The sequence below is a fragment of the Dermacentor andersoni genome, chromosome 1, assembly GCF_023375885.2.
Source record: "Dermacentor andersoni chromosome 1, qqDerAnde1_hic_scaffold, whole genome shotgun sequence".
Classification (NCBI taxonomy): domain Eukaryota; kingdom Metazoa; phylum Arthropoda; class Arachnida; order Ixodida; family Ixodidae; genus Dermacentor; species Dermacentor andersoni.
The window spans coordinates 2740407-2766941 of record NC_092814.1 but is presented as its reverse complement, the minus strand read 5'-3'; the positions used below and the strand labels follow the sequence as shown (position 1 = coordinate 2766941).

General features: G+C 49.5%; 1 protein-coding gene across 1 annotated transcript in view; it reads right to left on the bottom strand.

The window, feature by feature from the left end:
• Window positions 1–26535, bottom strand: part of LOC126545625 (solute carrier family 15 member 1) — an 809365-nt gene that overhangs the window by 346278 nt on the left and 436552 nt on the right. Inside the window, exon 6 of the mRNA XM_072286047.1 lies at window positions 10046–10145. Within this exon, the coding sequence (XP_072142148.1) occupies window positions 10046–10145 (100 nt within the window). The remainder of the gene's footprint in view (window positions 1–10045; window positions 10146–26535) is intronic.

The following is a 26535-nucleotide window of genomic DNA, read 5'->3' as shown; positions in this document are numbered from 1 at the left end:
AGCCATCTTCCGCCAGAACCCCAGTGCGATAATCGTGGTATCAAGCCTGCGCAGCAAGATTGCCTCCCCCCCGACAAGCCAGGGCACCAGAGGGCCGCTAATCGTCTCATCGTCACCTATAAAAGCACGGACTGATCCACAGCCTTCTGCAGTCGGCGGCAATTCTTTGCCACAAACTGACGTTTGTCTTTGCCCAGGAAATCCGAAGGACCATGCCTCGTCCAGCCCGGTTCACGCAGCCATCTTCCACCAGAACTCAAGTGCGATAATCGTGGTATCAAGCCTGCGCAGCAAGATTGCCCCCCCCCCCCCCCCGACAAGCCAGGGCACCAGAGGGCCGCTAATCGTCTCACCGTCACATATAAAAGCACGGACTGATCCACAGCCTTCTGCAGTCGGCGGCAATCCTTTGCCACAAAGTGACGTTTGTCTTTGCCCAGGAAATCCGAAGGACCATGCCTCGTCCAGCCCGGTTCACGCAGCCATCTTCCACCAGAACTCAAGTGCGATAATCGTGGTATCAAGCCTGCGCAGCAAGATTGCCCCCCCCCCCCCCCCCCCCGACAAGCCAGGGCACCAGAGGGCCGCTAATCGTCTCACCGTCACATATAAAAGCACGGACTGATCCACAGCCTTCTGCAGTCGGCGGCAATCCTTTGCCACAAACTGACGTTTGTCTTTGCCCAGGAAATCCGAAGGACCATGCGTCGTCCAGCCCGGTTCACGCAGCCATCTTCCGCCAGAACCCAAGTGCGATAATTGTGGTATCAAACATGTGCAGCAAGATTGCCTCCCCCCCGACAAGCCAGGGCACCAGAGGGCCGCTAATCGTCTCGCCGTCACATATAAAAGCACGGACTGATCCACAGCCTTCTGCAGTCGGCGGCAATTCTTTGCCACAAAGTGACGTTTGTCTTTGCCCAGGAAATCCGAAGGACCATGCCTCGTCCAGCCCGGTTCACGCAGCCATCTTCCGCCAGAACCCCAGTGCGATAATCGTGGTATCAAGCCTGCGCAGCAAGATTGCCTCCCCCCCGACAAGCCAGGGCACCAGAGGGCCGCTAATCGTCTCATCGTCACCTATAAAAGCACGGACTGATCCACAGCCTTCTGCAGTCGGCGGCAATTCTTTGCCACAAACTGACGTTTGTCTTTGCCCAGGAAATCCGAAGGACCATGCCTCGTCCAGCCCGGTTCACGCAGCCATCTTCCGCCAGAACCCCAGTGCGATAATCGTGGTATCAAGCCTGCGCAGCAAGATTGCCTCCCCCCCGACAAGCCAGGGCACCAGAGGGCCGCTAATCGTCTCATCGTCACCTATAAAAGCACGGACTGATCCACAGCCTTCTGCAGTCGGCGGCCATTCTTTGCCACAAAGTGACGTTTGTCTTTGCCCAGGAAATCCGAAGGACCATGCCTCGTCCAGCCCGGTTCACGCAGCCATCTTCCACCAGAACTCAAGTGCGATAATCGTGGTATCAAGCCTGCGCAGCAAGATTGCCCCCCCCCCCCCCCCCCCCCCCGACAAGCCAGGGCACCAGAGGGCCGCTAATCGTCTCACCGTCACATATAAAAGCACGGACTGATCCACAGCCTTCTGCAGTCGGCGGCAATCCTTTGCCACAAACTGACGTTTGTCTTTGCCCAGGAAATCCGAAGGACCATGCGTCGTCCAGCCCGGTTCACGCAGCCATCTTCCGCCAGAACCCAAGTGCGATAACCGTGGTATCAAGTCTGCGCAGCAAGATTGCCTCCTCCCCGACAAGCCAGGGCACCAGAGGGCCGCTAATCGTCTCACCGTCACATATAAAAGTACGGACTGATCCACAGCCTTCTGCAGTCGGCGGCAATTCTTTGCCACAAACTGACGTTTGTCTTTGCCCAGGAAATCCGAAGGACCATGCCTCGTCCAGCCCGGTTCACGCAGCCATCTTCCGCCAGAACCCCAGTGCGATAATCGTGGTATCAAGCCTGCGCAGCAAGATTGCCTCCCCCCCGACAAGCCAGGGCACCAGAGGGCCGCTAATCGTCTCACCGTCACATATAAAAGCACGGACTGATCCACAGCCTTCTGCAGTCGGCGGCAATCCTTTGCCACAAACTGACGTTTGTCTTTGCCCAGGAAATCCGAAGGACCATGCGTCGTCCAGCCCGGTTCACGCAGCCATCTTCCGCCAGAACCCAAGTGCGATAACCGTGGTATCAAGTCTGCGCAGCAAGATCGCCTCCTCCCCGACAAGCCAGGGCACCAGAGGGCCGCTAATCGTCTCACCGTCACCTATAAAAGCACGGACTGATCCACAGGCTTCTGCAGTCGGCGGCAATTCTTTGCCACAAACCGACGTTTGTCTTTGCCCAGGAAATCCGAAGGACCATGCGTCGTCCAGCCCGGTTCACGCAGCCATCTTCCGCCAGAACCCAAGTGCGATAATCGCGGTATCAAGTCTGCGCAGCAAGATTGCCTCCCCCCCCCCCCCCCCGACAAGCCAGGGCACCAGAAGGCCGCTAATCGTCTCACCGTCACCTATAAAAGCACGGACTGATCCACAGCCTTCTGTAGTCGGCGGCAATTCTTTGCCACAAACCGACGTTTGTCTTTGCCCAGGAAATCCGAAGGACCATGCGTCGTCCAGCCCGGTTCACGCAGCCATCTTCCGCCAGAACCCAAGTGCGATAATCGTGGTATCAAGCCTGCGCAGCAAGATTGCCTCCCCCCCGACAAGCCAGGGCACCAGAGGGCCGCTAATCGTCTCATCGTCACCTATAAAAGCACGGACTGATCCACAGCCTTCTGCAGTCGGCGGCAATTCTTTGCCACAAACTGACGTTTGTCTTTGCCCAGGAAATCCGAAGGACCATGCCTCGTCCAGCCCGGTTCACGCAGCCATCTTCCGCCAGAACTCAAGTGCGATAATCGTGGTATCAAGCCTGCGCAGCAAGATTGCCCCCCCCCCCCCCCCCCCCCCGACAAGCCAGGGCACCAGAGGGCCGCTAATCGTCTCACCGTCACATATAAAAGCACGGACTGATCCACAGCCTTCTGCAGTCGGCGGCAATCCTTTGCCACAAACTGACGTTTGTCTTTGCCCAGGAAATCCGAAGGACCATGCGTCGTCCAGCCCGGTTCACGCAGCCATCTTCCGCCAGAACCCCAGTGCGATAATCGTGGTATCAAGCCTGCGCAGCAAGATTGCCTCCCCCCCGACAAGCCAGGGCACCAGAGGGCCGCTAATCGTCTCACCGTCACATATAAAAGCACGGACTGATCCACAGCCTTCTGCAGTCGGCGGCAATCCTTTGCCACAAACTGACGTTTGTCTTTGCCCAGGAAATCCGAAGGACCATGCGTCGTCCAGCCCGGTTCACGCAGCCATCTTCCGCCAGAACCCAAGTGCGATAACCGTGGTATCAAGTCTGCGCAGCAAGATCGCCTCCTCCCCGACAAGCCAGGGCACCAGAGGGCCGCTAATCGTCTCACCGTCACCTATAAAAGCACGGACTGATCCACAGGCTTCTGCAGTCGGCGGCAATTCTTTGCCACAAACCGATGTTTGTCTTTGCCCAGGAAATCCGAAGGACCATGCGTCGTCCAGCCCGGTTCACGCAGCCATCTTCCGACAGAACCCAAGTGCGATAATCGCGGTATCAAGTCTGCGCAGGAAGATCGCCTCCTCCCCGACAAGCCAGGGCACCAGAGGGCCGCTAATCGTCTCACCGTCACCTATAAAAGCACGGACTGATCCACAGCCTTCTGCAGTCGGCGGCAATTCTTTGCCACAAACCGACGTTTGTCTTTGCCCAGGAAATCCGAAGGACCATGCGTCGTCCAGCCCGGTTCACGCAGCCATCTTCCGCCAGAACCCAAGTGCGATAATCGTGGTATCAAGTCTGCGCAGCAAGATTGCCTCCCCCCCCCCCGACAAGCCAGGGCACCAGAGGGCCGCTAATCGTCTCACCGTCACATATAAAAGCACGGACTGATCCACAGCCTTCTGCAGTCGGCGGCAATTCTTTGCCACAAACCGACGTTTGTCTTTGCCCAGGAAATCCGAAGGACCATGCATCGTCCAGCCCGGTTCACGCAGCCATCTTCCGCCAGAACCCAAGTGCGATAATCGTGGTATCAAGTCTGCGCAGCAAGATTGCCTCCCCCCCCCCGACAAGCCAGGGCACCAGAGGGCCGCTAATCGTCTCACCGTCACCTATAAAAGCACGGACTGATCCGTAGCCTTCTGCAGTCGGCGGCAATTCTTTGCCACAAACTGACGTTTGTCTTTGCCCAGGTGAGCTAACGCTCCTAATTGAATTGTTTAGTTTCTGCGTGCCGCCGACTGCTCTAGAGGGCCTGATATTTTGTGCATTAGGGTTGGTGTATCCTCCTGTGACAGCGCCATGCCAATGTCGTCCTGTGCAGATTGCTCTGATCCTCTTCCTGATGATGGCCGTTTCGTGTGTTGCAAAGAGTGTAAAAAAACCTTTCATTTGCGCTCATCTTGTTCAGGAATCGCAGAAGCAACGTTCATTTCGATGGGTGCGTCCAAACGTGACACATGGAAATGTCGTCATTGTCGACAGGGAAAAAACCGACCCTCGGCTACAGATGCATCTGTTACAGAGGAACTTGATGCTCTGCAAAGCCAAATAGAACCTATAAATCAAAAACTGGACAGTCTCTCTTCCCTTAGACCAGATATCAATTCATTGTTATCACTTCCAGCTAAAATCGATCAGCTTTTGGTGCTGACGTCGACTGTCGATACGCTACAGTCTTCCGTAAATCAGATTCAAAGTGCAGTTGCATTGAGGTCAACAAAATACGACGATTTTCTGGTTAGAATAGAAGCAAGTGAAAAAGAAATCAAGCAAGCCAACTCGGAGGTTTCATCACTCACGCTCAAAGTGCAGGAGCAAGAGATCGAGATCCAGTCTTTGAAAACCGAAATGAAGAAACAGGAACAGTACAGTCGCCGTTCAAACCTCGAAATCCACGGCCTTCCTGCTGCACCTAATGAGGACCTGCGCGCTGTTGCGGCGAATCTAGCAAAAAAATTGACCATCATAGACTTCGACAGCTCTGGCATTCTTGCCATCCATCGTTTGCCGAGCAAAAAGAAAGATAAAAGTCCAGTCGTTCTGATTAAATTTGCTTCGGTATCTGGAAAGGAAACTTGGATGGCTTGTCGCCACAAACTGCAGAGCTTATGCAAAAGTGATATTGACCACAATCTTTATTTTAATGAGAGCCTTACACCAGCAAACCGGGAACTGTTCTGGCTTGCCAGGAAAAAGGGAAAGGTAAAGAAATATAAGTATGTTTGGACAAAGGACGGAAACGTGTTTGCTAAGAAGGAGGAGGGTGCCTCTTTAATCCCTGTGATCGACGTGAATGATCTGTTGCGCCTAACGTAATTGGTTCAAAGCGGTCTACCATTCACTACAGCGATCTTTTTCAAAACAACCTCATGGCTCTGTGCGAGAGTTTGGTTGACTTTCAAGCACTTGTTCGTCAGTTTTCCTTTCCATCAACAGTTACCACTGTTCACGTTAATATCCGCAGTTTGCGAAAGCATTGGGACGTTGATAGCATTTTACATAAAGTGGACGTTTTTGTTCTTACTGAAATAAATATATGCTCGGCCGAGACTAACCTTTTCACTCTTCCAGGATTCGTTTCCTTTTGGTTCACTCGAGACACCCAAAGAGGCGGAGGGATAGCAATTTTCGTACAGGATACTTGGAGTGTGGAACAGGTAGCGGCTAATTTTTCTAGTGCGGAATCTTTGGCACAGAACATTTCAAACCAACTTAGTCATATTTCACTCTTGGCAATATATAGACCACCCTCAAGTAACCTGTCTTTGTTTCTCAATGAGCTGGAGGCACATTTACAAAGAACGACGTTAGTTCCTAACATATGCCTAGTAGGTGATTTCAATATAGATATTCTTAATCCCATTGCAACCTCTGTATGCGATTGCCTAGATATCATTGCAAAACATGGCCTTGAAAGTATTATTGATATTCCAACTAGGGAAGAATTGCTTCTTAATAATTTAGTAAAGTCTTGCATTGATCACTTTAACATCCGCACGGAGTCTGCTTCAGTTCATGGTGCAGTGTTACAACAGAAAATTGCCGACCATTACTTCATAGCTTGTCAGTTACGCTTTCCTTCTCCGTCGTTATCATGTTCTAGCCCCAACACTTGCCACGCTGTTACCGATACGGCTACTTTTGATAAACTGGTCACCTTGTTCGACTGGCCAGGCCTGCCTGAAAATACCGACAGGCTCGAGCTATATAACGAATGTTCACGTTCGATGGACATTACATATAAATCCAGTGAAAGGACTATTTACGTTCGCCAACGCCGCCCGAACCAGCCCTGGTTGAACAGCACGATATTATCCGCTATCAAAGAAAAAGACCTGCTTTGGCAACGGTGCAGACGTTCACCTAGTAATTGCATTCTGCGTACACAATTTAAAACTTCTCGAAATAAAGTAAATGCTCTTATTCGTGCAGCCAAGCGTTCGTACAACAGAAACCACTTTTATGAATCTCGTAGAAATCCTAAGAAAACGTGGTCTCTGATAAACGAGGTGAGAGGACTACCTTCAAATTTGGCTAAAGATATTCAGAATCATCTTGATTCAGATTTATCAACAGTCGTTGACAATTTTAACCAATTTTTCTCTCAGTTTTCTGGGGTGTCTAAGCAATCATGCTACACTGGTAGCACTGCAACTCCTGTAATTGAATCCCCTTTCCTACCCACTATGACGGAAGAAGAGCTTTACTCGTTATTGGGCAGCTTTGGCAGACATCAATCATCAGGTATCGATAAAATTCGCATGATTGATCTATACAGGAACTTCGGCGTTCTGAAAGATGTCTTGCTAGAAATCCTAAATGGGATAATTACAAGCGGAAGTATTCCTACGCGGTTAAAAACGGCCGTAGTTCGACCACTTCTAAAAGGTGGTGATGCTAAGTGTGTGCATAATTATCGCCCCATTTCTATCCTGCCTAGTATAGCAAAAGTTCTAGAAAACATGTCTACTTAGTAATGAACAGCTTTATTAACAAAGCGGGGGGGTTCCCCGACTGTCAATACGGTTTTATTGAAAAAAGGGGCACTCAGGCTTTATTAGAAGAATTGAGTGGCCATTTATTTTCTACACTTGAAAAAATCTTGTATGTTGCACACTTTTTTTAGATGTGGCAAAAGCCTTTAACACGGTATGCCATTCGATTATGCTACAGAAAGCCTACAATTTAGGTTTTCGAGGACCTTTCTTCCGATTGCTACGCAATTTCCTTACAGATCGCTCCCAGATTGTTTCCATTTCAGAAATTTGCAGTTCCCGTGTTTTTCTGAAGGCCGGTGTGCCACAAGGTTACATACTGTCTCCCTTACTTTTTAATATATACGTTTAGGACATGTGCAACGTGCTATCTGTCTGCAAGTTATTTCAATATGCGGACGATACTGCAATTTTAGCCACACATGTGAATTTTCCAGACGCATTCTCAATCCTTCGAAACGACGTCGGGAAATTGATGGATTATCTTGGTGCAAATGTAATTGACATCAATCATTCTAAATCAAAGTTGGTTTGCTTCCATAGCCCACTCAAGCGTGTTTCACTTTCTTCCTCACTTTATCTGCACCGCTCTCGATGTAATAATTATTCCTGCCCTCCAATAAAATTTTCGGACACTGTGAAGTATTTAGGCATATGGTTTGATTCTAGTCTTCTTTTTTCTACTCACTTATCTTACATATGTGCCAAACTTCGTAAAATCGTCTGTTTACTGTACCGCATCAAAGTGTTTTTACCCTTGTCTGTTAGGAAACTTTTGGTCCACTCGTTAGCCTACAGTGTGCTCAGATATGGTACTACAACATTTGTACATTGTTCTAGTACCTGGCATCACCGTGTAAATAGGTTGCTAAAGTGTATGTTAAAAAGTGTTACTTATGACGTATACAGACCACAAGGGATGAACCTTTTTCAGATGCTAAAAATGCCGAACATGCGCTCACTGTTTGTGCAAACAGTGGTGCTGAAGCACTTCTGGACGGATACCTTCCCACTGTGCCTTGCCGTCCTTTACGGCGTGCACCTGCTTTTTCAGTTCCTCACACACGTACCAGATTTGGCAGATATACTCGAGCCTTTTATGTTCCAGACATATTCAATGCCCTTCCTTCCGAAATTTCTTCCTGTAAGTCTGTACGCGACATTCACAAAACTTTAAGGGCATTGTACACAGAATGATTATAGGCGTCATATTTTTATTTTTTCTGTCATTGTTGAAACATGTCATCGCTCTGCGGTCGTTTCTTCGCTTTTTGTTTTCTTTGTTGTTTTTTCGTGATTCTCTTTCTTTTGCCTTGTACTGTATCACTCACTACCTTAGTTTTCAATGTCTTTTTGTTTTTATTTCTTGCAAAAGAAAGAAAAGCCAGTTTCTGGCTGAGTCTTGTTATTGACTGCCGGGTTTCGCGTGACAAGCCACTGTGATGGCTTAGGCGAACCCGATTTCTGTACTTATACTCGCAGATTTGATAATTATTATTATTATTATTATTATTATTATTATTATTATTATTGAAGGACACAGGTAACGAATATATATTTTGACTGTGGAGTGATCTATTCTTTTTTTATGGAGTAGTGACCTGTTCAACTTTTGCCGCATGGCAGACAGGAATTCCACAATATTTACAACTTCACTGTGAACTACGTAATTAAGAAAAGTAGATAAAACTCGGCGTAATGTTACAGTCGTCTTAGCGGCTAATTGTGATATAATTTGTTTCGGGATAGTTTCGAGAACATGAAAGTTACAGCCGTGTTCCGTAACCGTACTACCTCCGTAGACGGCCGTGTTTTGACAGCCACGGGAATTCTGCAGCGTTTACAACTCCCCTGTGAACTAACTAATCCTGACAAGCAAATGAAACTCCGCGTAATGATAGAATTGCCCTAGCGGCGAATTTAGGTATAATTTTATGCAACATACCTTTATTAGATCGAGAGCTACAGAGCATTTGCGAGAAACAGGAGACTAAAATTTTTTCTTGTCCACGCGACGCGTAGACCGGCAAACATCGACCACTGCCAGATGGCAGCTGTATACAGCTTCGTTGTAAAAATTAGGCCCACGACGATTCGCAAGGACATCCCTCAAGTGTACAGGCTGTGAGAAACTCGGCCCATGGCCGCCTTTGACTACGGGCTTTTATCGGTTAGTATGTATATGCGCATGCTGTGTACTCAGCTGCCTGAGCAGATGCCACCAAAGGGTGCAAATGAAGAACGCAGCGTGGATTCAGCAGCGTGCTGTGTAAGAAAAAACACCGTCTTTTCTAGCACGATCATCATACCGTGTGGGTGAAGTAGCGCACTGACCAGGACAAAGCGAAGAGACACAATACACTACACTACACTCGCTTTGTCCTGATCAGTGTTTCACCCACACGGCATGATGATCAGTCACCGACTCGCCCAACTTTCCGCATTACTGAATCTCTAGCACGAGTTGCATTGGCGCATTCGCTGGTCGCTTCATGTATGTACACAGAGAACAACATGCACTACATGCACGCGTGTTCAGAAAAGTCCATTCGGCTCCCACGAGGCGCGCAATACGACTCGCGGCGATTCTTGTTGCTGAATTATGTGCTTACTGGTGTTGGTGTCTGCACACCGCTCTGTGATGCTCCATAATGAGTTTTGAGGTTTCTTTCTCTAGGTACCTAGAGCGGGACAAGCCGCTTCTTTTTAGCTTTTTAGATATAGACAAAGATGCTCCCCATGACATCGCGTACATTGGCTGTGTCAATAAACAGCCAGACAGAAACACGTTCACAGGTCTACAGCAGTTCTTTTTCCTGGTTTTCTTGGTGACCAGTGGGAGACTCACGTGAGCGGCCGTTATCGCCAGTGTTTCATGAAGGTATGTCTTTTCGGCAAACTACCATACTCGTCAGCAGCCTGTTGGTTTTGCCCGGCGACAACAAGGAGAGACTCACCTGCCCTGGCATAAACTGGTCGCCTCCGAACGCGGACACGCACGGCTTGATGCCGCCGGTTCCAAAAGCGATGACCGCTAGGCCAATCATGGGAATCCAGCTGAAAAATGGCCACGTTGCAATCACATTCGAACATACGTCAGGAAACAATGGGAAAACACGGGGAAGGCGGGAAATTCAAGATGATGTGCAAAACGAGAAGGTAAAAGCGGGAGCCAACGTTCCGACAAGGGGACTTGTCTTTTTCAAGGCCTTGAAAAAGACAGGCCCCCTTGTCGAAACGTTGGCTCCCGCTTTTACCTAGGAAAAGACAAATTCATGTGTCGAAGCGTTGGCTCCCACTTTTACCTTGTTCTCGTTTTACTCATCATCAGAAAAGAATGCCACTTACGAATATTCCAACATCTCTCACGCGGAAATACTTTCCCTTGGGGAAATTTCTGAGCTCCAGTTTCCCTGGAAAAACACTGGATACTCCATTATCTTCAAAAAACCTAGTTAGATCGGAAACAATGCGGACATAGTCACTACACCGCATCGTCGGGTCTATACTCGCTATAAGTCGGGTCAATACTCGCTCGTAAGTAGTTTTCTAGAGAATAAAACCTGCTTCCACATCCGAGTAAAATTTCAAAAATTTCAAAAATTTCAGTTGAAACAAATATGGCACGCTTAATAAAACGTCTTGCTTTTTAAAGCTTACTCTATCAAATATACCTACTGGTATTTCAAATTCATTTCGCACTTTTAGCTAATCATACCAAAAAAAATGCATTTTACATTTTCATATCCTTACAACGAAAAGGAAAGGCAAGAACACTTTCAATTTTCTTTCCTCCTTCGCTCTGCAATCAACGAACTAGCCAAATCCACCGTTGTCGTATATTTCCGACATTTCACAGGGTGGAATATTGCAGAGGTTGGGACAAAACATTCCGTCGTAGAAAAAGCTGCCGCATTTTCAGCTGCGAATGATTGATTGCGATAAGCAATTATTAAACATCTATACGCAGCCAGGGTTTTATTAGCTGTAGCAGATGCTGTAAACTTTCGCATACATACTAAATAACAAGCACGGTTTAACGCGCGCACAGGCAAACATGAATACGTCTCACTCGGTTACTGCCGACACTCGCTGTCAGAACGCTGGCGTGAGCACGAGGGGTGGCGAGTGAATTCCCCTTCCTCATGGCTCTCGCTTCAACGCGAACAAGGCGTGCGAGAGCACAGCGCGCAAGAAGCCACCACCTATCTCGGCTCGGCTACTCACCGCAGAAAACCTGCAAGATAGGACGCGCGCGCCTAGCCGCAGCGGCGCGACTAACTGCTGTCTATCATGCAAGCAGCGTAAAATAGAGGCAACAATTGGAGAGTCCTCGCCAGGAACGTTCCCAAACTCGGCCTCGGGTATTTCCCGCCAACAGATGTGAAGCTAGAAGCACGGTACACAAAGAAGCAAAGAAATGGTTATCGCCATCAACCAAAACCAGCATCGTCAACGAACCGTATGTGTCAACCAAGTTTGGCATTAGCACGTGGCGAGACACCTGCCCAGACCTTTCGCTGATCGCAGGACCACTCGACGCATCGTCGACAAACATCCGTCCTTTCAGCGCTCGTCCTGTCTGCTTCTAGTCTCTGTCTATGTCACTTCGGGCTACAATTCACGACCATGTTACCGTAGCAACTCGCCCAACTTTCTATCCTTTTGCGTCCACCTAACGTCGGCTCCGACCACGACCTCATCCAACTCAGTATCCATGCCAGAAGCATTGCAGCTTCTGACATGCTGGGTCGGCCCACGTCATCATTAAAACGGACGTTTGGGTGAGTTGGTAAGCCATTTTAAACAGAACAGCGCGTATTTTGACAGGCCAAGGACGTGTCGTGCCTCCCTCCTAGTCCCTGTCAAAATACGCGCTGTTCCATTTAAAAGCACGTCATCAACTGGGTTCATTTTCGGAAAGCCCGAAAGTCCCGCGGGAGGAATCCTGACACTTCATACGACGAGTGGACCAAAATAAATTATGCAAGACCTAAAAACGCACAATCAGATCATCGCCACAATATATGACACCTCTCACCTGGAACCGAGGCTCCTACACCCATAGGAGGCCCTCCACTAACTCACTCGAAGGTGTAAGAAGCAAAGTCGTAATCGAAAACGATGCAAAAAGATTGACAAAATTGGAGGACGCTTAAGCTTCGCCTTCAAGAGTGGAACGCGATAGCGTTATCGCACCCCGTTCACACCGCCCATTCATTGGCTCGGCATGCTCTTGAGTCAAACAGACGAAACGTGCGCCTGAGCAAGCGGAACGAACCAAAGAACTCGGTGTCTCGTAGGGAGAAACGATCTACGCGAGCCAAACGTCGTTATCGGCACGAACAGCCGGGCCGCGACGCGCCATGAAGGCGGACGCGATCATGGGGCTGACGCCTCGATGGGATCGTCCTCTATAAGCGGGCGAGTGGCGCGCCAGCTGTCGGGGCAGCGCCGTACGTTGCGAGGAAGGGGTCTTCTGTGTTTGCCGCAAGATGGCTCTGCGTGCGCGACAAGCGCAGAATAAATGTAGTGGAAACGTACTTCGCTACGCGTTTAACTGCGACTTCTGTAATTTACATGCTCATAATTACCGATATAAACCGCAGTATAACTTTCTACGGCTCATTTCTAAGGCTACACCGCATTCACTAGAGGCGCTTTTGTCCCGCTTTGAAGCATCGAACTCATGGCTGAGTTGTAGCGTCTCCGTCTCACACTCCGGAGAGCCTGGTTCGATTCCCACCCAGCCCACCTGCAAGTTGTCTTTATTTATTAATTGCCTTCCGCAATTTTTCGCTCACGGCCAACGCCGCCAACGCCGACGACACTGGGTTTCCTGTGACACGAGCTCCTTAACGCTATTGCGTTAAAATAAGCCGTAGTGGACAGTACTCATAGAGCCCCGCGGTGGAAGAAGGGGCTGGACTAGCGCCATCAGGCGAAAACGAAGAGCCAAGGAGCTTTGCCCGATCGTTTTTTACAATCGGTGGTTCCGTGACCGCTTCCAGTGGAGCTGTTCTTGCATCCCAGGTCAAAAATAACGTACAGCGCGAAGGACAAGGACAGCGATAGACGACATACACAGCGCTGTATATATACCAGAAGAGGCATGCGCAGAAAATGTAAGACAGTCAGACAGTCACATGGGGTGTTCTAACAGCAAGTCATTGAACTACGAACATGGTCATCTGAAAAAATAAAAATAAAAAATTAAGCATTACGATGTTCGTAGTTCGTAGTTCAATGACTTGCTGTTAGAACACCCCATGTGACTGTCGTACATTTTCTGCGCATGCCTCTTCTGGTATATACAGCGCTGTGTATGTCGTCTATCGCTGTCCTTGTCCTTCGCGCTGTACGTTATTTTTGATCATGAATTACCAACTAGCCCAAGCAACCACCCTAGTGCCTCCCAGGGTTTTGGCCAAGGATTGAGTAGCTGTTCTTTTCTTTTATCGATTGTGAACTGTTTTGCTAGTCTCATTATTATTTAGCTAATCAGACCACGCAGATGCCCTTTTCTTCACCAGGGCCAGGGACCTTCCCCTGAGCCGCTTCTATTTCTCCGCAGGAGTTACCTGCGGATCTGTTTCTACAATGACGGAGCCATATGGATGAAGAATCCGAAAGCGATTCAGGTGGAATTGCGATTGGCGACGGCCCATTTCCAGAACGTCACTGAGGTCCGCCAGTTTGGCAGAGGTGGTATCCTCTGCTTTTCTGATGACTAGTCATGTGTACAAGACTTTTAAGGTGTTCGCTGTTTGCCGCCAATCCGGTGAGCGCATTTATTCCTCCCCATTTGGCATGTGTGAAAGGGCTTGTCCGCGGCGTCAACGTGAACATGACACCGGCAGAAGTATTAGAGATGCTTTCACCGGCAGGTGTAATTTCCGTTTATCGGTGTGGACGCGTGGTCGAGAAAAACAGGATCCCTACTGAGTCGGACATAGCCACATTTGCAGGGACAATTCGGCCATCAGAGATAAAGGCATGGCCTCTAATCTACAGAGTAGAACCTCTGTCCCCTCGTCCCCGCCAATGTTTGAAATGCTGGCGCTACGGACACAAATTAAAAGAATGTAGATCAGCTCCCAGGAGCCGAGTTTGTGGTGAAGAGCACAATTCTAGCGAGTGCAATAGCAAGGAAGAAAGATGCTGCTTCTGCAATGACGCACACTCTGCTGATTATTCTAATTGCTCAGCAAACGCACGGGAAATTCAAATTCTGTAAATCGTTGAACAAAGACGTTGTTCCCGTAGAGAAGCCGCAACTGAAATTCATGCTAGCACACAGGGATACGCCGGTGTCACAGCCCGCCAGGCGACAGCAACGAATGCGTCTCTTTCACTTTCTATTGCTGACGCCATCGAAAGGACAATGGAAAAAGCTATGGAGCGCCTAGCTGGAAACCTTTGCGAGTCATTGACACAAATTCTAACTAGCCAGATGGCGCAGATATTCGGAACAACAACAGCAGTTGGTATAACTTCTCAAACTAACTGTCCGCGTCCTTCAAATGAAGAAGTAACCGCCAATTGCACGTCCCAAGATGCCCAAATTGTAGGCCCATCCGTCGATGTCAACCAGAGCCAACGCGCAGGCTTCGATGACAACACACAGGGCGCAGATGAAATGGACATGGATCCTCGATCGTTAAAAAGTTGTAGATCCCCTTTCTCTATAAAAAGCTACGACTCTAACTCAGTCACAGACAAAAAATATCTGAAAGACAGCCTAACAAAAGAAGATTTCTTAAAGGAAAGCATTTTAAGTAAAGCAGGTACTTAGTCCATACTTTCGCAACCATAGGTCTCCTCAAAATTATTCATTGGAATTGCCGATCAATTCACTCTGCAGCTACATAATTACTGTATTTATCATCGAAATTCTCCCCGGGTATTATTGCTTTGCAAGAAACATGGCTTTCAGTACATCAATCTTTTCAATTGAATAACTATCGATCTTTCCGACTGGACCGTCCATCGAAGGGCGGAGGTTTAGCTTTCTTTATCAATAACAGAATTAGCCTTAAAGCGAAGATTTCACATAAACATATGTCTCCTGAAAGTGAAATTTTTGCATTAGATATAACCATACCAGGGTGTCTACCTTTCTCGTTAGTAAATTTATACTTTGCGGCAGGTGTGCAGAACACTCGATGTTTGGATTCAGCAGTGAGTTCATGGTGTAAGGGCAAAATTCCTGTTGGAGATTTCAACTCCCATCACACGTGCTGGGGCTTTCGAACTGACCAATGTGGTAAACGTTTGTGGGATTGGACATTAGATAATAATCTGCCTTGTCTGAACTCTAGAATTCCTACATATATTTGTAAACAGTCCCGCTCCGCATTCCATTTAAGTTTCGTAAGTTCGTCCTTCACTAGCTCATCCTGGACAGCTTTGGACTGTGCCACCAACAGTGACCACTTTGAAATAATGGTTGAAATTGCTCGCGCGATTATACCATCATGCTCCCAGGTACGCGTATTTCTATATTATAATAAATTTAAATCCGCCCTTAAGGTACATTTGGCTTTTTATCCTGAACAGCATGAAGACACCAGGGCTATGAAACTTTGTGCGGTAATTATAAGAACATACATAAAGGCTGAATTTAGTGTTACATCTGCAAAGAAAACATCTTATAACCCTTGGTGGAATACACACTGCACGCGAGAGCACCGACGCCGACAGGCAGCTTGGAAGCAGCTCTTCTACAACCAGCGCCCCAAAAATCGATCTGATTACAAGTTTCCCGCTGCTGTCTTTAAAAGTACAGTTCCTAAAGCTAAAGATAATTATGATAGGAAACACTGTGGTTTCCTTTCTAAATCTAAAAACAAAAAATCGTTGTTTAAATATATGAGATATCGGAAAATTCTGCCATCGCCAACTAATATTGATTATGTCAATGTGTCTCCCGACGAACTGGGAAAATGTCTTGAACTCCTTGCTAAAGGCTTGGAGAGTAGATTGACGTCATCGATATCCTATAATTTGCAAAAATTAGCCCCATCATCAGTGTTTACTGAAGTTACATATTGCCCGAATTAGCTAAAGTGATTCGAAGCTTACCCTTGTCAGCCCCTGGTCCTGATGGAATTACCATTCACATGACAAACATTTTATTCGATCTATCTCCTAGAGACCTTCTAAACGTTATAAACTATTCCTTACACAAAACCTGGATACCTTACAATTGGTAAGTAGCTAAAGTAATCCCGATACCTACAAAACAAGGAGTAGGTTATAACATAGAAAACATCAGACCTATTTCTCTTACTTCTAATATGGTCAAGCACATAGAGAGGGTATTACACTGCAGAATTGCTATCTGGATGACGGATAATTTAATATTAAGTCCAAATCAAATAGGCTTCAGAGCTAACTGTTCAATATGGTGTGCCCATGCTGATTTAGAGAGCTGCATCCAACTTGCCCGGAAAAGAAGAGAATATTCTGCTTTGGTGAAATTAGGCACAGCTAAAGCTTATGACAGCGTTGAACATTCAATTTTACTGGACATTCTGCAGCGTCGTAATTTTCCAAATTATATTACCGCGTGGTTGGCAGAAGTTTTGCGATCAAGAGAATTTTATTGCTTCAAGGACGGATGTTCCTTTTCTAAATTCAGACAGACTCGCGGTGTTCGCCAAGGAGCAGTCCTATCCCTAATATTATTTAGTATATTAATGAGCTCTATCCCCACTTGTGAGGACGTGCACGTTTACGTGTATGCAGATGGCATTGCATTCTTTGCGGCCGACACTGACATTAACACTTTATACCAAAAATTAGAAAGATACATGAGTATGCTAGAGGTATGGCTTCAGACTTTATGTCATTATATGTAAGCAAAAGCGCAATTTTAGTGTTCCCGGTCATGGATCCCGTTTCAATTTCTATATATTATAAGCAAGAACCCATTCCACAGGTGGAGTCTCTAAAATATTTGGGAATCACATATAATAGAAAACTCAACTGGAGTCCACACATAGAAAGTGTAGCGGGTAAGCCACAACGTGCTTTGGCATTCTGCGCAGAATGAGTAACCGACAATATGAACTACGTAGGGATTCACTCTTGATGATTTATAAAATGTATATGCGCCCCATATTGGAATTTGGGTGTGTCTTGTTCTCAAGCGGCCCTGCTTATAAAATAAAGCTTCTGGTTCTTTTGGAGCGTGAGGCCCTACGCCTGTGTCTGGGACTCCCCAGATTTGTGGCTATTAATGTTATCTATCAAGAAGCGCGCCTGCCAACATTGCCCTGCAGATTCCGCATCTTAACAATTCAAGCATTTCTAAAATTTTACAGCTTGCCGCTTAGACGATCTGAATACGCCTTTATTAATGATCCAAATTCCTTCGTCCTTGCTCATTAGCCTCGCTTTCACACTCCACAGATTATATTTGTACAAAAACAATTAGATAACCTGAATGTGAACATTCGAGACGTAATTTCATCAACCGAATGAAATCAGAATATTAGGATAGATTTTGATGACATTTTCCCCCCAAAATCCAAGTTTCAATCAGCCACTTTTTTAAGTAACCTGTTGCAAGATTACCTAGCACACGTACAAACAAATAGCATAATAGCTACAGACGCTTCAGTGAACAACGAAAGGGCGGGCGTAGGCATTGTCCGTTTCGGCTTGGCTGGTCATTCTCCTTGAGACTGCCAGATTTCAGACCCGTTTTTGAAGCCGAACATTTAGCAGTGATTTTAGCGCTTCGGCAACTGCCTTCAAACTCTTTAAGTGGGGTTATTACAACTGATCACCTTTCGGTCTGTACTTCGCTTACAGCTTCATCCGATTCGGCAACTCTAAAGGTGTTTCTAGCATTAGTTCCTCCACAGATGAATTCTCTGAAGCCGTTACGGGTACCTGGCCACTGTGGCTTACATTCAACTGAAATGGCAGACTCATTAGAGCGAACATCCCTGAGTGGACCTATAATCCCGGTTATTCCAGTAACGGCACACATAACAGCAAATAGATAGAGAAAATATGCTAATTACAGAGATGTCAATGAATTAATAGCGACATGGACAGAATATCAGCACCTAAAATTTCCGTGCAAAATCCAGTGGTGCCCATCAAGACAATCAGAAGTAGTGATCAAACCTATATTTACACGGACTGGTCTGACGCTATCGCCTCTGTGTCCATACTGCCAAGAAATAGAATCATTAGATCACTACTTTTTGGTTTGTCGGCGACACAAATTGTTAAGAAAAAGACAACTAGAGCTTCCGCTTGCTAAATTAAGGTTAATGTTATCATTATAAATGATACTATCTTTCGGTGCATCCATTAGAGGGATCAGCCACAGGGACGTGTTTGATACCGTTTGCGGTTACATGCAATCACCAAAACGAATAACTTTTTGATTGTTCTCTTGAAATTTATTAGTTCTTGTATGTTTCCTTATCTTTCTTTGTTATTTTTTTCCGTCGAATGAACAACAATTCAAAAGAATAGGCAATCGCTTCAGCTCGCAATTCTTGGCCAATCCCCCAGTGTGGGTACGAGCAATAATATGAGGCCATCATCATCATCATTATAATAAGAATAATAATCAGGATTATAGGCTCGAAGATGGTAGCCACGACATCAATGCAGTCATCTGTATAATAAATGGCAATTGTTTCTGGGCCTTCTGTTCCTACCACTTGGTGAGCACGGACGTGATACCACATCGCAACTGTATACGTCTACCAAGTTTCTTCTCAACGCCATGGAACCGGCCGCCGAATAACGATGTCTTGAAGAAAACGGAACGTCTTCCGTCGCCGCACTGTCCCGATTTCTGGCCCTCGGAATGTGAACTCTGGTTCATCCACATTAAAATTAAATTAAATTATGGGTTTTTACGTGCCAGAACCACGATCTCATTATGAGGCACGCCGTAGTGGAGGACTCCGGAAAGTTGGATCACCTGGGGTTCTTTAACGTGCACCTAAATCTAAGTACACGACCGTTTTCGCATTTCGCCCCCCTCTAAATGCGGCCGCCGCGGCTGTGATTCGATTCCGCGACCTCGTGCTTAGCAGCACAACACCATAGCCACTAAGCAACCACGTCGGGTGTTCGTCCACATCGAGACGCAGTTTCGGCGTTACCGAGTCACATCTCACGCGGTCAAGTACGACAACGTCGTGGGTGCGCTCAACCCGACCACTGCAGCTTTTGTGCGAGACATTTTGCTAGCTCCTCCGTCCGATGATAGCCTTAAGCGGGCGTTACTACTGCGCACCACCGACTTTGAGTCGAGACGGATTCAACAGCTTCTCTCATCGGAGGAACTTGATCACAGAAAACCGACTGAGCTGCTTCGCCGCATGACACAACTCCTGGGAACCAGTCCATCATCAACAGACTCGAAAATTTTTCGGGAGCTCTTCCTACAACATCTACCGAACCAGGTAGGCATAACTTTATGTGCCTCACCTTATACGACATCTGTCGAGGCCTTAGCGACGATGGCAGACCAGATTATGGATTCTTTCCATCCTGTGATATCCACTGTTGACCGTTGTTAGCACCCGTTGCGACGCAACCCCATTTACACTTTGAGGAACCCGACAGTTAAAGCACGTACCTTGCTACGCAAGTAGAGGAGCTAACTAACCAGTTGGCTGCCTTACGCTTTCGGGCGAATAACCATCAGCAGCGGCATTCGTCGCATGACGAAAACGTGTCACGCTCTCCATCTCCCTTTATTTGTTGGTATGCCAGATGTGGCACTCGCGCACGGCAGTGCCACCAGCCTTGCAACTTTCCGGGAAACGGTCGGGCCAGTCACTGATAACGGCTAGTGCTACTGGCCTTACATCAAGCCGTCTCTTCTCTGTCACCAACCTTTTCACGAAAGCTCGCTATCTTGTAGACACTGGTGCGGAAATTTGTGTCATTCCCCCTACTTTTCAAGACCGAAGAAGACATCGCCATGACACGTCTTTTCTCACTGCCGTCAACGGTTCCAACATTAAAACGTACGGCCAGAAATCTGTCACTCTTGACCTTCGTCTGCGACGCCCTTTTCGATGGCTATTCACCGTCGCTGACGTCCGCGGGTCGATCATCGGCGCTGATTTTCTGTGGAAGTTTAACCTTCTCGTCGACCTTCGCAACTGCTGCTTTCTTGACTCCTCGACAAACCCGTCCGTACAAGGTATCACCACATCTCCACCCCTTTGCCCTCGCCCTCACCCCCTCGCCAAATCGTCCAATAGTGCACAACGTCACGCACTGTATTGTGACTAAAGGACCACCCGTATACGCCCAACCTCGACGCTTAGCACCAGACCGTCTCAAGATTGCAAAGCAACAATTCGAACACGTGTTCGAGTTGGGCTTCGTTCGTCCTTCCGCTAGCCCTCGGTCATCTGCTTTACACATGGTGCCGAAGAAGACGGGTGATTGGCGACCGTGTGGCGATTACCGCGTCTTAATACGTTTGAACGCCTCCGTCAATATGATCTCTTTGCAAGCATCTCGAAGAGAGAGTTTGGCGTGTCGTCTCTCAATTTCTTGGGCCAATGAGTAGACGAGCATGGCAGCCAACCCACTCCGTCCCGTGTCCAAGCTATTAAAGATTTGCCACGTCGGCCTTTCACAAAGTAATTACGGGCATTTCTGGGCTATCGCTGTTTCATTCCTCGTTGCGATTCAATTTTACGGTCTCTGCAAATTCTACTCTCTGGCACACCACGAGCTAGCACGCCTATATCGTGGATTAATCCTGCTGAATCTGCTTTTATCTCTGCCAAGAACGCCCTTGCTACCTCTACGGCCTCTACTGGCACACCCGCAACCACACGCTGCAATGACCGTTACGGTAAACGCCTCTGACATAGCTGTTGGCGCCGTGTCTCAACAACTGGTTGGCAGGACAAGACAGCCTATATCTTTCTTTTTAAGGAACCTAACACCGCAAGAAACCCGTTACAGCACTTTCGGTCGTGAATTGCTAGGACTATACCTCGCAGTCCGCCACTTCCGTCACAATCTCGAAGTGCGTCAGTTGTTTATTCGCACCGACCACAAACCGCTCATTTATGCTATTACCTCCTACAGTTCCTCACACACTCCCCGCGAAATTCGCCAGCTTGCATCTATGAATTCACGACTGATATTCGGCATATCAGTGGTACCGATGATTCCGTCCCTGACGCTCTGTCACGGATTCCTATAAATGCAAGCCAAGTAAATCGTTCCGGCATTGACTTCGTTTGCCTCGCTACCGCTCAACGCAGATAACGTGAACGTCAAACACGCCGGACTGCCAACGATTCTCTGCGCTCTTGTGATCGGGAGTTCACATCGCGACACCCTCGGGTCACGGCTCGCGCAATTATGGGGAACGGGCCGACGGCCTCGTCAAAATGGTTCTAGATACGGATGATTTGTGACCAGCGCGGGAGTACCTCGTTCATAAGAGGTTTGAGCAATTAGCATGGATGAGGCCATCACCTGTCAGCCACCCAAATTGGCATGACTACACCGGGGACGGAGTAAGCGTCCGATCGGAGTCAGCGTATGCTCCCCTTTCCCTGTTTGTGCCCAATGACGTGCGTGCGTTTGCGACAAAGCTCCCTCCGGAGGGAAAGGGCAACCCACCTCCGGATTAGAGGGACCTGATGTCATCGGTATCCTGACGCCGGATTCGGGGAAATGACAGAACAATGACCACGCAGGGGATAAAAGGAGTAACGGACGGCGGGAGTGATTGGCTGCAACAACATCATGAACTTTTTCCGTATTACTTTGACTTTTGTAAATATGCAAATTTAATATGCAAATAATATGCAATTTAAATATGCAAATTTAAACGTCCTGAATATCGGGCCCTGCCTCACGTTCCCTTACTCCTCCACGATGAAAGTGAATTCCACATCTTTGGACCGCCAGTCGCAACATTGAATGGCCGTGGCGAGATAGTCTGAACAGCGCTTCGGCATGGTGAGTGCACGACCTATTCTCCTTGAATTGCCAGGCTTAACGTGCTTCTTCCTGGTAACATGGTTGTAGGAAGGCTTGTTGAAAGATACCTAGCTTCTACACTTAATTACTTGAGAAACTTGTTGGCCAAAGAGAGGTAGCCATGTATTGGAGGAAGTTGCGCAGAACAGACCTAAACGGGATATGCGGGGAATTCGGGATTGATTGGGGGAAGCAGCTAAAGAGAGCGTAGGTTATCAATGCGATAGAGGCAAGCGGCAGAGATGAGTAGGAGATCATGGAGGCTTGGGAGGATATTCAGGACCAGAGAAAGCGAGAGCAGGATGAACACGAACGCGAGAGAGAAGCCGACATACGGTGGGAAAAAGAACGCGAAAGGGAAATAGAGGAAATTGACAGGGAAATCTAGCAACTCAGGGCGCTGCAGGCATGGTCTAGGCTGCACGTATTGGAGGACGGCGAACACATACAAGGTTTTCTTGATTGTTTCGAGGATGTTTGCGTGGAGGTACAGCTGGACCGTGACTTTTGGTCTGTAGGGTTGTTGGGGGTACTTCCGTGTAGCGTGTCCTGTTGCTTAGGCCGCCTTTCTGATGTCAACTTCAGGAATTACGATAAGGCCCAGAGTGCTTTACTCCGGCATTTCGGAATGCCTGCTGAGCTCAAGAGACAAGATCACAGTGACCAATGCAAAGTTTGTGCTTTGGAAGAAACTGAGGGCGCGCCAGTGAATGAACAGCATGGAACGTGCGAGTTGGCGAGGCCCTCAGAGACGGTGCGTGAGCAAAGCGAGGTCGTCGCCGGTCTAAAAAGAGAGGCCGTTGCGGAGGGCGTCCCTTGCGAAGACGAGGCTTGTTCCAGTAGCCATGGGAACGTTAAAGAGGCGCCGGAGACCTCCCTCGTACCCGAACACTTGGGCGACTTTCCGGAATCGTCTAGGATAGACCCAGATGCGGTGGCGGCCGAGCCAAGAAAGGACTCGACGCAGCAGAACGGAGTGGAGATCGCTCAGGGTTACAGCACTGGTGACTGCGCAATGCAGTCGTACGCCGAAACCAAGTCAGCGGCCATTCCAGAGGGCCCTCCTTGCCGAGACGAGGCTTGTTCCAGCGACCCTATGAGGGTCAGTGTAGGGCTGGATACCTTCCTCGTGCCTCAGCACTTGAGTGACTCTATGGCATTGCCGAGGACAGAGAGCGAAAAAGAGACAGTGGCGGTTCCGAAAGGCGTTCCTTGCGGGGACGAGGCTTGTTTCAGCAGCCCTAACAGTGTAAAGGAGGCGCTGAAAACATTCCTCGTACCACCGCACTTGAGCGACGTTCCGGAATCGCCAAGTGGAGAATATTCCATGGCGGTCAGGCAGGGCAGGAACCCGACGCTAGACGGTTCTAGTGACATATTCGGTGACCACCTGGCAGCGAAATATATTGGTGCAGGCGCCGCAGGATCAGAAGAGCGAAGTACTCAGCGCATCGAAGACATGCAAAAAACGCCACATCGCCGCGCGGGAGACAGAGGAAGAGGCCGTCGCGCAGAGTCGAAAAGGGTTCATTGTGGCGATGCAGGAAACGGAGGCGTCCCGAAAGGCTGATAACGACAGGAAAGGGCGCGTCTCTGCGAGTAAGGGTGCGTCTGAAATGTTTCACTTGGCTGAGACATGCGGTGTGTGCAGTATTTGCGTGTGTGAGGTGACGCTCACCACGTGCGTGACATTTGTGTGTACTGCGCTACCACGCGCGCCGCACTGGTGCGAGTGAACCCTGCGACTCGCGTGTGTTGGTCCCGCGTGCTTTCTTTTGTGCGTGTGCGTGTGCACACGAATTATACCGTACTATGGCGGACTTTGCCGAACCAAACAAGCGCGCTCCTCGCGCTTGCCACCGACGAACGTCGAGTGCTGCAAGCATCGACGTACAGCTAACCTGGTCCACGTACTGCCTTGGTCTTCGGCAACGCGAAGCCGCAGAGGCGAGGTCCGCAGAAATCGTGAACAAATGGCTCGCCAAGCGCGCCGCTGCTGCGGCAGCGGCTGTCGCCCCACCCTGCAACACCCCTATCACTCCCAGTGGTGCTATTAGCCAGCCGGAGCCGCCCAACCCGGCCTTCTTGCAAGATTCACCCTCCTCACTTCCCCAGTCGGCTTGGCCTGCTGGTTCTCCCGAACCAACTTCCGTGGAACTCTTCGTGAGCTCCGATGAGGAAGATATGGATTTGTCTACCTCTCGCAAACGCGGCCGCGACAGCGATGACGAGGGTGACGCCCCAGAGCAGTTGATGGGTTTCCCTGGCCTCCCAGAGAGCAAGAAGTCAGCGCCTGTCCCTACTTGCCCCACAGCTGAGGACCGGGCTCGCACTTCGACCGCATCTGCAACCAGTACCGTGGTGCCCGATCCTGCCATTCCTGACAGAGACTGCACCCCCGGAGATGCTGTGAGTGTCTAGGCAACGGAATCACTTGTAGACACTCCTGCCAAGTCTACCACAGGGGCCAAGGCAATCTCGGAGGTTCCCCAGAAGCCTCCACTACTAGCTGGTCTCGGAAAGACACCAGCTGCGAAGGCGACAAGCGGCAAGCCACAGAGCGCAGTTGCCTTCCTGAAGGATCCGCCAGCTCCTCCGACAAAGCGCCTTGCCTCGAAAAAGAAGGGCAAGGGGAAGCGACGGACAACTCCAGGTAGCCTGCAGCCTCCAGCGACTGCTACCACATCGGGCCCAGCGGTTTCTCCACAGCAACAGGCGCCACTGGATGACACTCCCACCTAGTCCCCGAATCGCACTCTCCCCGGCACCCGAGCGCGGCGAACCAGCAGAGGACACGTTCACCACGGTCCTCTCTAGGAACGCCCAGCGTCGCGCCAGGGCTCTACAACAAGCCGCCACCATACCAGTTAACCCAGCAGTGGTCGGGACGGCCCTGTTCCGCCCTTCTGTCCCGGGAGGGGCCGTCGAGCGAGGATCCCGCCTTGCTATTGTCGCTGTGCTCTCTGCGCTACCAGGTGTGTCCGCGGTCCGTGTTAACACAAAAAGAAACATCGTGGCCGCGGCGCGACCTCGCAGGCCTGCTTGGAGGAGCTGCTCGCCACCACCGAACTCCGAGGCATTCCCGTTGCTGCTCGTCCGTGGAAACAGCACGGGCTTTATACACCGCATTGACGGCGAGTCTACCGACGCAGAGCTGGCTGGGGCGAACGAGTCCAGTGTCCCTATCCTGTCTGCGACCCGCTCAGGCAACAAGGCGATGCTCCGCTTTAGCAGCCCGGTCGCTCCCGAGCATGTGTACATATAAAAGTTCCAGTTCCGAGTGAGGCCTGGAAGACCGCGTCCACTGCAGTGCCAGCAATGTGGCCGCTATGGGCACGTGGCTGCAACCTGCGACAGACCTACCAGCTGCCTGCACTGTGGGAGGTCGCACGAGCGAAGAGAAAGCTGCCCAAGTGCCGCCCACTGCAATAATTGTGGTGGCAATCACCCTGCTAATACTCCTGCCTGCCCCAGGTGGCAGGAAGAACGCAGGGTGGCAACCATCATGGCGACCGCCCCTACTCCCCTCTCTCGTCGTGCCATCCGGGCCTCTGTGCGGGATGAGACACAGCAGGCGAAGATCTCTACGCAAGTCTCGTATGCACAGGCCCTAACCGGCTGCTCACGAAAGTACCAGTCGGCGATGCTCCCTCTTGGCCAGCCACCCAAAGCAACCCCACGGACCCTCCAAGCCGGACCATCTGAAGCCGCCACCACAACCACAGAGGCACCAGCCACACCTCCATCGCATGCCTGTCCAGACCCCCGCGACCAGCTGATCGCGAACCTGCAGCTGACACTGAAGGCCATCGGAGAGATGCTGCCTGCTGATAGCCCACTCCGTGCCCTCTGCGTCCAGGAGGGAGGCGTGCCATCCACCCAACACCAGCATGGCTAGCAAACCATCGAGGTCCCGCTGCCGCCGCCGCCACCGCCCGAGGGTGCTCCAGTGGAATGTAAACTCGCTGCGGCGACGGCACGGCGAGCTGTGCGAGTACCTCCTGCAGTGCGACTTCGAAGTTATCGCACTGCAAGAGGTATACGCCGTGACCGAGAACATACCGCTCCCGGCTACACGGGCTACTCGGGCGCCACCAGCTGTGCCACACGCAGTTGCACTGCGGCACCCTGCCTACATGGAGCCCATAAGCCAGGGAAGCCACGCACGGCAATGTACGTCCGCAGCATCCTGGCGCATGCTGTTCTACCAGTTGCTGACATCGCGGGTGGCCCCTTGGAGTCATGCGCCGTCACGGTACGCCTTGGCAGCCAGGACACGGCTGTGGCGAGCATCTACATTCGTCCAGGAAAGCCGTGGGATCTCTTCAGGCTCGTCCAACTGGCAGTTCGCCTCGGTGGGCATGCAGTGCTGTGCGGTGACTTCAACGCACACAACACAGATTGGGGAAGCCGCAGCTGCATACCCCGCCGAGGTAAGGGCCTC